General features: G+C 39.8%; 1 protein-coding gene and 1 pseudogene across 1 annotated transcript in view; one reads left to right on the top strand and one right to left on the bottom strand.

The window, feature by feature from the left end:
- Positions 1-17,068, top strand: part of TRPC4AP (transient receptor potential cation channel subfamily C member 4 associated protein) — a 70,933-nt gene that overhangs the window by 24,528 nt on the left and 29,337 nt on the right. Inside the window, exons 5-7 of the mRNA XM_047747219.1 lie at positions 1,936-1,991; positions 4,291-4,419; positions 10,373-10,580. Coding sequence (XP_047603175.1) covers positions 1,936-1,991; positions 4,291-4,419; positions 10,373-10,580 — 393 coding nt within the window. The remainder of the gene's footprint in view (positions 1-1,935; positions 1,992-4,290; positions 4,420-10,372; positions 10,581-17,068) is intronic.
- Positions 314-1,724, bottom strand: LOC125108830 (40S ribosomal protein S29-like; annotated as a pseudogene).

The raw sequence follows: 17,068 nt of genomic DNA, 5'->3' as shown, positions 1-17,068 counted from the left end.
GTAAGAAAATTTAGTCGTTACCGGAAATGGTAAAGGTTAGAAAGTCAGTGTTTTGGCAGCACATTATTTCTTAAGCTGGGCGATGGGTCTGTGGGTATTCTGTTATTCCTTTTTGTAACTTATACATGTTACAAATACTATTTTTAGGTATTCAGTATTTAATTAAGAAAAAAAAGTAAGAGCGCTCTGGCATAAGCCAGAGGTCACAGAGATACATACATACATACATACTTACCACATGCCAGAAATCACTTTTAACACTTGATGAATGCCCTTCTATAAACATCATACATTTTTTTTTAATTGAAGTATTTTTATTTTATATACAATGAGGTAGCATTAAGGTAGGTATTCTGGATATCTGCAGGTAAGGTAGGTATTTTGGCTGACCCATTCAAAGAAGTTCACTTAATCCAACTTAATGAAGCCTGTATCCTTTGTGTACTGACAGAAACACTGGTGGCCCATATTGAGGCTGTATATCCTGATCAGACTCTACCAGTTTGAGCATAGGCGGCAAGAAGGAGAACCCTGGGCAAACTTCCTAGCATGGCTCCTGGAGAGCTGCTGGGACCCATCTTGCTCTCTTGGATGTAATGAGGCAAAAGGAAAAGTACATATTTTTTTTTAATTTAAAAAAATCCCCCCCTTTAACCAGAACATCTTATGTAAGGCCTCATTTTTATGTGCTGCAGTGGTTAAGAAGGTTCATATTCGTCTTTGATGTCTCAGCTTTGTACTCTATCTAAATTGGTTCTTCGTGTTCTCTGTCTAAGCTGATAGCAAGTTGCATCTTGTAATTACTTGTTGGTATATTTGTTCTCCCTTTCTCCTACTAGGTTTAGAGACTCTCCCCCACCCCCAACCACTGTGGATTCTTTATCATCTGTAGAGTAGGTGCTGAATAAATAATTGATGAGTGAGTGAATCGCAATTCCCTTTGAAAATGAAAGGTCTAGAAATGCAGAGATGAACTGATCTGGTATTCCATCCTGCTCTGAAGTCATGAGATAAACAAAAAAGCCCCCACAGGTTGAAAGGTAGTGATAAGGGATACGGGACATCTGCACTGTCTTCAGATTTTATCAGATAACCCTTCTGGTCAAGCTAGCTTAGCAGGGCTACCCGTTGACATCTCAGAGGGAGACCTAACATTTCAGAGTTTGTGGCAGCATAGGAATGAATGGAAGTAGTTCTTAAAAGTAATGCTGAGCAAAAACACTTTATTGATGGTTCATACTCAGTTTTATCCTCTCCAGGCTCAGGTGTCATAAAAATGTTTCCTTTTTGTCGTATTCCTCTGTTCTTGCTCACGGAGAAGTAGCTAGTTTTCTGTTGGAGTTAGTAGGTCAGGTATTAAAAGACATTTCCCCAACAGAAATAACAAAGCAAAACAAAAACACACTTGTGAGTCTTTAGTAAAAATGATACCCTTGTTTGCTGCTAGGACAGCCTTCAGTAGAAATTTATAACATGCAATCAGGAAGCTTATACTTTGGATTTTAGCAGTTCTGCTTTTGAAATGTATCTTGAGGAACCAATGCAACACAGGCATAGAAAGGCTACATAAATAGATTGCTTTTAGTCTATTTAAATAGCAAAAATCCCCCCAAAACCCTGGATATCTTCTAAGCAAACTACAAAGGGAACATGGCTATTAAGAGATGATACACAGGTTGAAAGTATGAAGACCATGGAGCTTAAGTAGAAAACAGCTACTGCATCAAACCAAAAATCAGTATACAAATTGGTTTGTAGGTTCTGATGGGCATCACGAAAATCTTTGGTAAGCAAGGACTGGAAAGAGGTATGCTAAAAGGAAAAGAAGCATCTTGAAGGGGATTGTGAGGAACAGTTCTTAGGTTGAAAAATTTAATTCTATTATGCCATCTTTTCAGTAAGAAAAATAACCAGTTATCCTCCCTTCACTTTCAGTAAGTGATGAAATGTCCAAGGACTGTTTGAGCATCCTGTATAATACGTGTGTCTGTGTAAGTACACCTGCCCTTGGGGGCCCAGTTATGTTCCTACCGCATCTGCAGTGCTTGAGAAGGGAAAGTTCAAGGGGCGGGGGTGGACGTGAAAGCTGTCCTCAGACATGCGGGGATCGGACTGACTTATGTGGGCCTGAAGACCAGGACCAGCAGGTGGAAATTGTGGGGAGGCAGAATTTTATAGAAATTCAGAATCAGGGCTCCTGTAGCAGATAGCAATCTCCTTTAGCCCTGGAGGTGTCCAAGCAGATACTGAACAATCATTTATCATTTATCATTTATAGATACACTGGAAGAGTGTATGTCATCTTTAAGATTCCTTTATTTTATTTTATTTTTTTTAAGATTTTTTTTTTTAAGATTTTTCTTTTTTTATTCAACAGAGATCACAAGTAGGCAGAGAGGCAGGCAGAGAGAGGGGGGAAGCAGGCTCCCCGCTGTGCAGAGAGCCTGATGCGAGGCTCAATCCCAGGACCCTGAGATCATGACCTGAGCCGAAGGCAGAGGTTTAACCCACTGAGCCACTCAGGCAACCCTAAGATTCCTTTTAATTCCATTATTTCTGTTCCTTCATTTTCCTTGTTAGAAAGCAAAAGCCCCACCAGCGTAGTAAGTAGGAGACTCTGTTTGATTGACCCCTAAAAAGGAAAGAATAGTGAATAAAACAGCAATTTGGTAGAAAGGAAAAAACCTGGCACTTAGTGCTAGAACTGGATTTGGAGTTCTGGCGCCTGGCTCAGTGATTATTAATTTACCTCCCTGAGCTTTAGTTTCTCATAGGGGAGAGTGCAGTCAGTAATCTTACTAGTATCGTAGGCTTGTTGTGAAGACTAAGTGAGATGTGAAAGCACTTTGTAAAGCAACATACAAGTGCTAGGGTTTGTAAGACACAGTACCTATCTTTTAGGAACTTACGTGGTCACCGGTACGCAGTGAATCATAATACACACCAGAATGAAACAAAGGCTCCTATAGAAGCGAAACTTACATGTTATGAAAATACAATGGAACATTTAATTCCATTTCATTTCTTGCCTCATTCAGAAGGAGATGTCAGGCGTTCTTGTAGTGATATGTAAAATCTACCAAGATCATGAATCATATATTTAGAAGTGGGTAAGAAAGAAGAGTGTAGAACAAGTTGAGGGTATAACATGTATGCAGGAATTGGGCTGCCCAAAAAATCTTCTGTCGTCTGGATGGGGCACACATTTTGGTTTAAGCTTTTTATCAACCAACATAAATAGGAAAGTAAATTTCAACACTTACACAGTTCAGCATCTGTAATAGTCCCATGCAACAGAAGTACAGAGTGAGCCACTTAGATTATTATAAATTTCCTTATAGCCACATTTTTTTTAGAAAGGAAGAAAAGAAGTGGGAAGAAATAGGTGAGATTAATTTTAATAATATATTTTATTTAGCATAGTATATCAAGATTATTCCAACATGTAAATAATTTAAGTAATTATTAATGGGATATTTACCTCCTTTTTCGTACTAAGCTTTCAAAATCCAGTGTTTTTTATACCTTGAGCACATCTCAGTTCAGACTAGCCATGTTTCAGGTGCTCAGTAGCTATGTGTCTGTAGTGGACAGATAGGCGAAGACCGATAAGATAACAGTAAACTAACTAGTTGTTCAGCTAACACACAACTACTCTTGCAGCTAAGGTCAGTAAGAACTTGTCCTTAATTTAAAAAATATGTGTATGATGTAATGACTCCATCATTGGCAACTTCCCTATAGTCATTAGTTTTATGAGGCTGTTTGTTATTAATGACACTTAATAATAGTCCCGCAAAACACAGTTCATGAAAGAAAGAAAGAAAAGGAAACAAAAATGTGAAGAACATAGAATGATATGGTCTAACTCTGCTGATGTGGCTTAATTTCAGGGATTAGGCAGAAACCAAGAAATGTCTGACAGTGCCTGCTTTGGTGTGGAAACTTGTGCAAATTGTTGCTGACCTGGAGTAAGCGTGTCCTGCCTTACATTCCAAATTTAAAATATACCGCTGGCCAAATAAAACCTGGCCTACTGGATGCTTGTTTGTAGCTCCTCGTTCGGTTACTAGGCAGATACTAGGTCAAGACCCTAGGATGGACCTACCATGAAAAAACCTCTCCCCCCAAAACGCATTTGCACACAGTGTTTTGTATATAGTTTTAGAGAATTCCAGATGTAGGTTGGAATTGCTTTTCTGGTTTCTAGAAGGAGGATACCTTGTTTTTCATGTTTTATTTTGTGATTATAACCTATTTTGCCATTTCTCTCCTTTTCCCTTGTGATAGACGGAAGGAGTTACAAAGCGTTTGGCAGAAAAGAATGACTTTGTGATCTTCCTGTTTACACTGATGACGAGTAAGAAAACATTCTTACAAACAGCAACCCTCATTGAAGATATTTTGGGGGTTAAAAAGGTAAGCTATGTTTTCTAGCAGGTGGGTGACCAGACGGGGGAGGGTGTGTCAGACAATTGGATTCTCAAACCTGAATGATGTACAGAGCTCTTTTAAAGGAAATTCTTCCATATTCCTAATATATTTAATATATATTTATTTATATTATATTTATATAATATAGGTAATATATATTATATAATATAATATAGATAATAAGAATATATTTAACTTTTTTTACTTAAATATGTTCAAGTACAAACCTAGGTCATACTCCTTTTGGTGGTTTTTAAATGACAATAAAACATAAATCAGTATATAAATTGAAATCGATCTATGATAAGACTCAAAAGTTCAGATTGACTTTGTTTTTAATATGATGGCTAATGCCACTTTGTCAAAATCAAATTGCCCCTCATTAATTATTATGTTGCAGGATATTTGTAGCATACTTACACTGCTATATGCTATGTAATGACTCCATTTTCCTACCGTTTTTCTTTATTTGAATGCTGTGAAACCTTCATTCATTAGGTGGTGATGTTTGACTTTTATTTATTAAGTCCACTTCTGTTTATTCTCATTAGTCTTTAACAGTTAAAATTTAATTCATATCAGCATAGAGGACACAGATGTGAGCACTGACATCCTGCCACTTGGTCATAAGATGGACATTCAAAAGATCCAGAATATGCTTTAAAAAAAACACGCACACACAAAGGAGCACCTGGTTGGCTCAGTTGATGGAGCATAGGACTCTTGATCTCAGGGTTGTGAGTTTAAGCCCCACGTTGGGTGAAGATCAGTCTTTGTTCCATGCCTCCATGTTGGTTGCAGGCTGGTATATTTCTTCCTCTTACAACTGAGGAGGCAGGAGCAGCCTCTTAGAATTGCTGTTGCAGGGAAAAGGCTACCCACGTGCATTGTGGTTACCCCAGCTTTCATTTCTGTCTTTCTGCTGCATTTTCCCCGGGCCCTGCTTGTCATGCACAGGCGGAAGATGCACAAGTGGCCCATTGTCTGTAGGAACACACTGGAGATGTGTGCAGGTCCCAGACAGACCCTTTGTACCCTTTGATAAAAAGGCTTTGTTATTTTTCCAATGACTGTATGCTCCAGCCAGTGTGTGAAAGAGGGCTTCCAGGGCGGAAACACCAAACTCCCTGGCAGTCTGAGCATGGGAGTCTGGGATTGCTCCTTCCTGACTTCTCCCGCTTGTCCCTTGTGCCCTGACATGCTCATTTTTTGTGTGTTACCAAAAATAGTGATGAGTTCTGCTAGGCATGGTTACCTTGGTGCAGTTTGAAAGGGGGATAGACACCATAAAGAAAATGGGAACCCAAGCCACAAACTGGGAAATGGTATACGTAACCCATGTAACAAACAAAGGATTGGTATTCAGAATTTATCAAGAGGTCTTACAAATCACCAAAAAGACAAATTGCCTGGTAAAGAAAAGGGAGTGGGGGGGTGGGCAATGATAGTAACAAACATTTCACAGAAGAGAAACAATCCATAAAAAGAGTATGTTTAACTTCATCGATGATCAGGGAAATGCAAATAAAGACCACAGTGAGAGAGAGAGAGAGCAAATGTTGGTGAAAATGTGTATCATCAGCCTTTCTTTCCTTCTTTGGCTTTTTTTTTTTTAAAGTAGGCTCCATGCTAAGCATGGGGTCCCAACATGGGGCTTGAACTCACAATCCTGAAATCAAAGCCTGAACTGAGATCAAGAGTCGGATGCCTAACTAACTGAGCTACCCAGGCACCCCAAGAATGTGTATCATTGCAATCACTTATGTACTGCTGATAACTTTTTGTTTCTGCAGAATCTATTCATCTTTCTTTGTTTTCTGGTTGAATATGTGCATTCCCTGTGACCCAGCACCTAGGGAAGCACTACCTTGAGGGCTGAGACTTCATTCTTGTGCCTGGGTCACCTATAGTCTATGTCCAGGCATGCTTGTGGATAAACTCAATCCCAGAACAGTAGTTCTCAGAAGTGAAAACACTACATCAAAGCCAAGAGGTTGTGAAATCAATTCATTCAATGAGTCTACCAGCTAAAAAAGAAAAGATTCAAGTGTGTCATGTAAGGGTATTATTTAAGTTTTTGTTACATAGTTATGTATGTTTTATTGGGTTGTGATGGAAACTTTTTCTTCTTCTTGGACATTGTCAGAATGGTTTAGAAGCCACCGCTCCAGAAAAACTCCTGCACATGTCCATCAAGAAATGCATAAGAATGTTTATAGTATTGTTTCCGAGTTAAAAACTGAAGCCAAATCCATGATCCATCAACAGGAGAATGGATAAATTTTCTCTGTTCACACAATGAATATTATAGAGTTGCGGAAGTGAATAAGCTGTTGCTATAGGCAGCAACATAGCTAAATCGTAGAAATAGATCGAAGTCGGTTGCAGAAGACCGTAGTATCTTTTTATTTTTATTTTTTTTTTTAGAGAGAGTGTGCGCAGGGGAGGGACACAGGGAGAGAGAGGGAATCTTAAGCAGGCTCCAAGCTCATCATGGAGGTACCACTGTAGGGCTTGATCTCATCATCCTGAGATCATGACCTGAGCGGAAACCAAGAGCTGGATGTTTACTTGACTGAGCCACCCAGGTGCCCCTAGTCTATCATTCTTATAAAGCTCTGAAATAAGCAAACTCAACTCATACGTATAAAACTATTTTTTTTAACAGCAAAACGAAAGTAATTCAGGATTGTGGTTACCTCTGGCAGAGAGTGTGGAAGATGTGATAGGAAAGATACACACAGCTGTTCACTTGGTTATGCCTCATAACATATGTTGTATGTATCAGATACTAAAATATGACACAGGAAGTGGGCTTGGAGGGCAGTGGAACCTGGTTTGTGACCCATACACTAAGTTAGGGCTAGAGGAACGGGACTGAAAGTTAAAGTTTCCTCTCATAACAGTCGCTAACTTTTGGGGCGCCTGGGTGACTCAGTTGTTGAGTGTCTGCCTTCGGCTCAGGTCGTGGTCCCGGGGTCCTGGAATCGAGCCCCACGTCGGGCTCCCTGCTCAGAAGGAAGCCTGCTTCTCCCTGTCCCACTCCCCCTTCTTGTGTTCACTCTCTAGCTGTGTTTCTCTCTGTCAAATGAATAAAATCTTTAAAAAAAATCGCTAACTTTTGTGTACTGGGGGAAGGAGAAGGCAAAGGTCGAAGCAGCTGTTCCCAAGTAGCCCCTCAGCAAACTCCTGTTCTTCATTACCAGAGTTAAGAGCGGAGGTCCTGGGGGCTTCTGGGAATCATTCACTTGTTCAGTTCACATTTACTGAGACCCTTGCTACCAAGTCTTATGTGCTGAGGCTCTGGAAAGAAAGTAAGACACACAGCTCCCTCAATGTAGTGTGAGTTTGTTTGAAAATGGAGGAACAGGTATCACAAGATCCTGTGACATGTGCAGTGATAGAGAAGTACCCAGTCTAGTGGAAGTGAATTAGTGAGATGAAGGGTAGTAGCTATAATCTGAGGATATAAGGATGTTTCAGAAGAAGAGAAGCTCATCTAATGCACATTTGCAGATTTTTTTTTTTAAGATTTTATTTATTTATTTGACAGAGAGAGATCACAAGTAGGCAGAGAGGCAGGCAGAGAGAGAGGGGGGAAGCAGGCTCCCTGCTGAGCAGAGAGCGCAATGCGGGGCTCGATCCCTGGACTCTGGGATCATGACCTGAGCCAAAGGCAGAGGATTAACCCACTGAGCCACCCAGGTATCCCACATTTGCAGTTTTTAAAGAAGAAAAAAAGAATGTAGCCAAATAAAAAGCATTTCATGAAATTCAATAGTCATTTATGATAAAAGCTAAGAATAAAAGGAAAGCTCATTAGTTTGACATAGGATATCAAAACTTAAAGTAGACATTAAAACTTCATGTTAAAACTTTGGAAATATTCCTGTTAAAGTAAAAAAATACAAGAACGCCTGCTGTCACTTACTCTAGGTAATTGGTTACATGTGCACATACACAGGGAGACACCTATAGGAATGGTCATTGCAACAGTGTTTAATAGTGAAAAATTACAGTCCACCTAAACATACATCCATATATATGGATGTATGTTTAAATACATGGTGGGGTAAAGCAGTGAAAAATGAATGAATTAGAGCTACTTCTGTCAGAGTAGTTAAATCCCACTGTTGAGGCATGTCTGACTGGCTCAGTCAATAGGATGTGTGACCCTTGATCTCGGGGTCCTGAGTTCAAGCCCCACATTGGGCCTAGAGCCTACTTAAAAATAAATAAGTGTTAAAAAAGAAGTACTAACTTTTTCTTACCTGAAGTGACCTAAATTTAAAAAAAAAAAAATTCCAGTGTTGACAAAAAAGTAAGGTATAATGTAGCATTCACACTGCATATAGAACACTATCATATGTTTTTTAATTTTTTGGTTTATTTTTTACTGGAGTATAATTGACATGCAATATTCAGGTCTACAGCATAGTGATTCAGTGATTTTATACATGAAGCCATGCTGACCACCATGTCACCATACATTGTTATTACAGTGTTATTGACTGTATTCTCCATGCTGTACTTTTCATCCCCACGACTTATTTATTTTATAACTGGAAGTTTGTACCTCTTAATCCCCTTGACCTATTTTGCCCATTCCTCCCAATTCCCTCCCATCTGACAACCACCAGTTCTCTGTATTTGAGTCTTTATCTGTTTTGTTCATTTGTTTTGTAGATTCCACCATATATGAGTGAAATCATAGAGTATTTGCCTTTTCTCTGACTTATTTTGCTTAGCATTATACTCTAGATCCATCCACATCCTTGCAAGTGGGAAGATCTCATTCTTTATGGCTGCATAATATTCCATCAGATATGTATACCATGTCTTCTTTATCCATTCATCTATGGATGAATACTTGGTTCTTCTATACTTGGTTATTGTAAATAATGCTGCAGTAAACGTAGGGGGTGCATATATCTTTTCCAATTATCATTTTTGTTTTCTTGGGGTTAATACCCAGTAATGGAATTACTAGATCATATGATTATTTCTACTTTTAATTTTTTGAGGAACCTCCAGCTGTTTGCACAGAGGGAGCTCCAGTTTACATTTGTACCAGTGGTGCATGAGGGCTCCTTTTTTCCACATCCTCTCTGACACTTCTCATTTCCTGCCTTTTTAATATTAGCCATTGTGACAGGCGGTGGTTTTGATTTGTATTTCCCTGATGATCAGTGATGCTGAACATCTTTTCATGGGTCTGTTGGCCTCCTGGATGTCCTTGGAAAAGAGTTCATTCAGGTCCTTTGCCCATTTTTAATCAGATTATTTTTGGTGTTGAATTGTGTGAGTTCTTTATGTTTTGGTGATTAGCCCCTCATCAGATGTATCATTAGCAAATATCTTCTCCCATTTAGCAGGTTGCCTTTTTGTTTTGTTGGTGGTTTCCTTTGCTTTAATACCATATATTTTTATGGAAATATAAGAACATTTATGGAAATAATAAACAGTTCAAAATAATGGTTACCTCCAGTGGGAGAGATGGGAATACAACTGGGTAGGAGTACACAGGGGCCTTCAGTTATATTTGAAATATTGTATTTCTTAGAAAGAAAATGTCTGTAGCAGGAATGGCAATTTGTGAGTGAGTGATAAAATTTGTGTGGTAGGCATTTCTTCTCTTTCCTTTTTTAAATAGGCAAAATGAGTCACATGAACAAAGAGAAATGAGAATAGTGTTGCTCCAAAGGGTTTAATCCTCAGACCAGTCCTATGAAGCATGTCAGTCCCATTTGACAGTTGAGCAAATACTCAGAGAGGTTCCATAACTTACCTACATTTGCACAACTGCAGTTTGCAGGGCCAGGATTTGGACCTAAGTGGTTTAGCTACCAGGTCCCATTTTTAGGGGAATGCAGAAGAGGGACGCATTCAGCCTCGAATGAACTGAGCATGGGGATTGTTTTGTTTGTGTCTCCTGTAGGAAATGATCCGACTAGATGAAGTCCCCAATCTGAGTTCTTTAGTATCCAATTTTGATCAGCAGCAGCTTGCTAATTTCTGCCGGATTCTGGCTGTCACCATTTCAGAGATGGATACAGGGAATGATGACAAGCACACACTACTTGCCAAAAATGCTCAGCAGAAGAAAAGCTTGAGCTTGGGGCCTTCTGCAGCTGAAATCAACCAAGGTAAGGTCTCTAAGTTTTCAGCGTTTTGAGACTATGGCTCTGAGACCCCTTCATAAATTATCTACTCTTTCAGTATCTCTAGGGTGATTCATGTGAAGGCTCCAAGGTCCACTTAGAGTATGTACATTTTGTGTGGGCGTGTATCTCTTCGTTATTTTAGGGGTCCGCAAAAGTCCATAACTTTTATCTGATTTTTGAATTGATTCAGAATCTCAGAAAAGTTAAGAACCAGGGGCACCTGGGTGGCTCAGTTGGTAAGCATCAGACTCTTGATTTCAGCTCAGGTCATGATCTTAGGGTCGTGAGATCAAGCCCCATGTCAGGCTCTGTATTGGGCATGGAGCCTGCTTAAGATTCTTTCTCTCCCTCTCCCCACACTCTCTCTCTTTAAAAGTTAAGAACCATTGTTTATCAGAATTACAAATACACTTACCTTTTGATCACTAAGCCTCTTCTGGGTCTTTATCTTACAGAAATATAGGATATGTATATTCAGGGTCATTCATTGCAACATTATAGTAACAAAAAGACCAGAAACAAGAGGCCACTTAATTTCTAGAATATTTATGTAATGGGAAATTGTTAAGAAAAAAGAATGAAGAAGATCTCTGTGTATTGATACAGGAAAATATCTTCAAGATGTATTACTGTTAAAAAGGAAAATGCAGAGCTGTGTGTATAGTATGATACTTTGTGTGGTAAAGCAGAGATGGGGGGGATATGATCAGATGTATTTGTTTGCTCATATATAGTATGCATTAACTGAAAGCGTGCATAAGAAACTGAAAATGGTTACCTATTGGGGGTGGCTAGAAGAGAAGTAGATGACAACAGCAGAAGTAGGACTTTTCTTTTTAAGATTTGTGTGTGTGTGAGAGAGAGAGAGAGAGAGAGCACGTACTCATGCATGATTGGGGGTGGGGGAGAGGGAGAGCTCAATCCCAGGACCCTGGGATCATGACCTGGGCCAAAGGCAGAAGCTTAACCATCTGAGCCACCCAAGCACCCCAGAAGTAGGACTTCTTAATGTATTTGTTTATATATTTGATTTTAGAACCATGTGAGTATGTTAGTTAGTTCCCTACTTACTGTTTTTTTGGTAGCAAGATAACTTTTTTCTATTTCTATGCTGGTCTAAGCATATTTGGGGGAAATTTGGCATATATCTGTTTTGGTTGTAAGAGCATAGATGGTCCATATTTGAACTATAATATTTGTGTGTCTTAAAACCTAATTCTTAAACATCAACAGACTGCAGTAACATATAGCCGTGTGCCTCAGGGTTAACTGAATAACTGAGGTGAAATAATAAAAACTTAGCATTAAAAAGCAGCAGTAGAGAGCCATGATCGTCTTGTGGCAGCCCTGATGATGCTTTGAAAACAATACTTTGTTTCTGAAATCTGGGTGACTAGATGTGTGCATTCCCAGGCCCGGCTCTGCACACTTGCTAAGTGCCGCACAGCAGCCTTGCTTCTGACTACTGAATGTGAGTCCTACCTTAACTCTGAGCGTTGGAATTACGAACACCAAGTGGTCAGAACTGTATTTCTAGTTATTAAAGAATATAATTTTACACATTTTAGTCATATGTAAAAACAGAAATATATGACTCTGTGAACCCCAGTTTCATGGTTCTCCCTCCAGGCTTGTTTTTCTTCCTGATTACATAGATCCGAGGCCCTCCCTTGGTCTTTGTAGGCTTTTCTTCCCTTCCCCCCTCCTTTCTTATGACTTTTAAGGAGTGCTCAGTTTAGCAAATCATAAAATATACATTCTTAAAAACGTGAATTTTATTATAACTAAATTATACCTTAAAGCTGATTTAAACACACTGACGAAAGCTCACATTTGTTAAGTTCCTGCTATGTAGCAAACACTGAGCTAACTGCATTAGCTAGGAGTGATTTTATTTACCCTCCAAGTAGCCCTGTGAAATAGAGGTTCGCATCCCCTTTGCACAGCTTAGGAAGGTGAGGGTCATAAATGTTCACTATTGGATACCTGTGTGTGCTGTGGCACTAGGTCACTTTCATCTCAGTTTCCCATTTAAGGAAACTGTTCTGGCAGATTATTTTTATCCTGCTAGTATCAATTACCTTTACATACCTGTTTATAAGCTGCCTTAAGTGAAACCAGCATTGCCCATCATTCTTGGAGGACAAGGTATTCTAGTCAGTTGTTTTTTTTAATTAACTGAGAGTTAACCTCAAACCCAGGTTTCTTTGATTTGGGTCATTAAAAAAAGAAAGTCTTCATAAAATAACTAAGTTCACTTGTATACCTGTGTGGCTAATCCATGAGATAATCTACATGTGATGTCTGCTTATAGCTTTTGGGTTGAAGTTTTAGTTAATGTTGTATTTTGGCACATGTTGTACAGGGTCTGACCTTTCCCAGCTCTCTGACCATAATTCCTGTTGCCCTGCCCCCCCCTCCACACACATTTCTCTAGTCACATGCCCTGGGAAGGCCAAGGTGAACATAATTAAATCACAAGTACAATGAGAAAAGATCTTAGTCCTCAATGTTGGCATGCTTCAATTGAACTCCAGTACTAATACTTTTATTTATTTATTTTTTAAAGATTTTATTTATTATTTATTTGACAGAGAGAGATCACAAGTAGACAGAGAGGCAGGCAGGCAGAGAGAGAGAGAGAGGAAGCAGGCTCCCCATCGAGCAGAGAGCCTGATGTGGGACTCGATCCCAGGACCCTGAGATCATGACCTGAGCCGAAGGCAGTGGCTTAACCCACTGAGCCACCCAGGCGCCCCTGTACTAATACTTTTAAATAGAGCCATGTATAATAATCATCTCAGGCTGCCATAACCAGGTACCATAACTGGGTGGCTTAAACAACAGAAGTTCATTTTCTCCCCCTTCTGGAGGCTAGAGGTCACGATCAGGGTGCCATTAGCATTGGTTTCTGGTGAGGTCTCCCTTCCTAGCTTGTGGGTGGCTGCCTTCTCTGTGTCCTCAGGTGGTCTTTCCTCTGTGTATGTACAAAGAGAAAGCAATTTCTGGTGTCTCTTCCTCATATTAGAAGACCAGCCCTGTTGGGTTAGGGCCCACTCTTAATGACCCCATTTAATTACCTCCCTAAAGCCCGCCATCTTCAGATACATTCATATTATGAATTAAGGCTTCAACATATGAATTTGGGGGAGGGGACACAATTCGGACCATAAGAGTATGGAAACTAGACATGCTTTTGTTTCGTTTTTCATAAGCTGTGGCTGTTTTCTTGCCCAGCAAAATGATTTATACTGTCTTCCTGGAGCTCATATAATAATAAAAATGTTAGGCTCTAACAAATTTTTGGATTTCTCAGAACTACCAGTTATTCTTCTGTCCATTCAGAAGGGAACAGATAGTTTCATCAGGGGGAAAAATCATTCAAGATTTTAGTCAAAAATGTGGATGAAGCCACAGGCCAGATAATTATCAATTTGTGGGTGACATGAGCTAAGTAAGAAGCGCTGATTTCTGTCAGCTAGGACAGGATAGAATAGAATAGATAGATAGAATCCTCTCAGCTGGAAAGCAGGGCCTAAACTGAAGAGGAAAGTTTATGGGAATATTTCAAAATACTGATGTGTTAACAAGTAGAGGGAAGGTCTGGGTTTTTTTTGTTTTTGTTTTTGTTTTTTTTTTTTGTTTTTTTGGGAAGGTCTGCTTTTTTTTTTTTTTTTTTTTAAGATTTTATTTTATTTATTTATTTTGAGAGAGAGAGATCACAAGTAGACAGAAAGGCAGGCAGAGAGAGAGAGATAGAGAGAGAGAGGGAAGCAGGCTCCCTGCTGAGCAGAGAGCCCGATGCGGGACTTGATCCCAGGACCCTGAGATCATGACCTGAGCCGAAGGCAGCGGCTTAACCCACTGAGCCACCCAGGCGCCCGGGAAGGTCTGCTTTTACAGAAATTCTCAGAAGTTGTGTTTCAGTTGTCAACCAGTTTAACATTAACCAGTATTGTGGCTCACTGCCAGTAAGGCTGTGAGAGTTACAAGGACACTGTGAGACTGGGTGCCAGTTCCCTGAGGTTATGTATAATTTGATGAGCGTAATTGGGCCAATGATTTTTTTTTCTGGGAGAGAGCCCCTAGCTTTCATCACTTTTTCAAGAGGTAGTTGATTCACAAAGGCTTAGGAATCTCCAGGGTGGGGATTGGAGTCTCAGAAGCTTGAATGCTGGGCAGTCACATCTGAAGGGCTGTGTTGAGTATGCAGGGTGGGAAGAATAGGTCTTAGGAACTGTCCTGTGAGGAACAGAGAAACTGCAGCCATTCATCCTGTGTAAAAGAGGTTGAGAGTAAAAATCTAGCTTTGGGAGGATTTTCATGTAGAATCTACTCCTTTATTTATTTTTGGAAAAAGGTAAGATATATATCTAAAAGTTTCTTAAATAATAATAAGAAGAGAGTGGGTATATAGTAGAAAGTTTGTTCCCTTCCCCCATGGCATCCTGTTACATTTTCTCATGTGTCCCTCCCAAGAAATTCTCTACATGCCCAGTCCAGGGGATGTAGGAGGGAAAGAGATTGACTCCTCCCTGTCTGTAGAGATGGTAGTATAAAATAAGCACCCTTCTGCCCCTTGCTTTTTTCACTTAACTTCATCTTTTTTTTTTTTTTTTAAGATTATTTATTTATTTATTTGACAGAGAAAGAGATCACAAGTAAGCAGAGAGGCAGGCAGAGGGAGAGGGGGAAGCAGGCTCCCCTCTGAGCAGAGAGCCTGATGCGGGGTCGATCCCAGGACCCTGAGACCATGACCCAAGCTGAAGACAGAGGCTTAAACCACTGAGCCACCCAGCTGCCCCTCACTTATCCTACAAAGCATTCTATTCCAGTACCTACAGAATTGTGTGATGCCTTTTCACAACTACATAGTATTCTAATATATGGGCATACCACAATTCACTAACCCATCCCTGATTGATGGAAATTTTGTTTATTTTAATATTTTTGTTCTTACAAATAACAGGCTTGTGTATGGAGTATGATGTGCTGGATATTTGCCTTTTACACTTTGATGGGTGTTGACAGATTAACCCTGCAAAGAACTTACCGGTTCATTTTCTCCCATCCTGTATACCATTCCCAGTCTAGAGCCGTTTTAAACTTACGGATGTTTGCCAAGCCAGTAAGTAAAAAATGGTATCTCAAAACAAAAAAGCTATCCCTGTGTATTTTTTTAAATTATGGTGAATGTCACGTAAACAAACCACTTAAAGTGAACAATTCAGTGGCATTTAGTACATTTACAGTGCGTGCAAGCACACCTCCATCTATTTTGAGAACATTTTCATCACCCCAGAAGGTAACTGCATACACATCAGACAGGTGACCTTCCCCATTCTCTCCAGCCGTGGCAGTTACCTGCTTTGTTGTGGATGTCGCTGTTCTAGATAACCTTATAAAGGGAATCCTGGAATACGTGACTTTTTGTATCCTGATGCTTTCACTTAGCGTGAGGTTTTTGAGGTTCCTCTATGCTGTAGCTCATCAGTGTTTCATTTCTTTTCATGGCTGAATAATACTCATTATTTGTATACGCCACAATTTGTTTAGTCATTCATCTGGTGATGGACATTTGGGTTGTTTCCCATTTGGGCAGTTGAAGCAGTGCTGCTATGAATGTGTGTGTATGAATTTGGCACCTGTTTTCAGCAATTTGTGGGTATACTTAGGAGTGGAATTGCTGGGTCATGTGCTAATTCTACATTCAACTTTTTTTTTTACGATTTTATTTATTTGAGAGAGTAGGTGAGCACAATGGTGGGGCAGAGGGAGAGGGAGAAACAGATTCCCAGTGAGCAGGGAAACCACTGCATGTAGGACTTGATCGCAGGGCCCCAAGAGCCAGAGGCAGCCACTTAATTGACTGAGCCACCAGGTGCCCCATGTTCAACTGTTTGAGGAAAAGTTAATTTTAATGTAGTTTTAATTAGCTTTTTTAAAAAATGAGGTCAGACAGTATAGTCACTTACTAATTTATAGAGGATGGAAAGGGGCCTAAGATTATTTGCTGAGCATTGTGCTGGAACTGAATTTGTATGACTTTGTATAATCCTAACTAATTTGTTGTGATTTATTTTATTTTTGAAGAATTTTCTTTCCTATTTTTCTTTTGAATTTTACTTTAAAAATTTTCATGTAAATTTTTCACACAGAGACAAGTATATGACAATATAACATTATGATGATACTTATTTCCTCATCACCTAGCTTCAACTGTCAGTGTCTCTTTTTTTTTAAAGATTTTATTTATTTATTTGACAGATCACAAGTAGGCAGAGAGGCAGGCAGAGAGAGAGAGGGGGAAGCAGGCTCTTTGCTGAGCAGAGAGCCCGATGCAGGGCTCCATCCCAGGACCCTGGGATCATGACCTGAGCTGAGGGCAGAGGCTTTAACCCATTGAGCTACCCAGGCGCCCCAAGTGTCAGTGTCTCTTTATCTGTATCCCCATTCACTCCTCCCCACCT

The sequence above is a fragment of the Lutra lutra genome, chromosome 9 (assembly GCF_902655055.1).
Source record: "Lutra lutra chromosome 9, mLutLut1.2, whole genome shotgun sequence".
Classification (NCBI taxonomy): Eukaryota; Metazoa; Chordata; class Mammalia; order Carnivora; family Mustelidae; genus Lutra; species Lutra lutra.
This window is presented reverse-complemented; position numbering and strand designations above follow the sequence as displayed.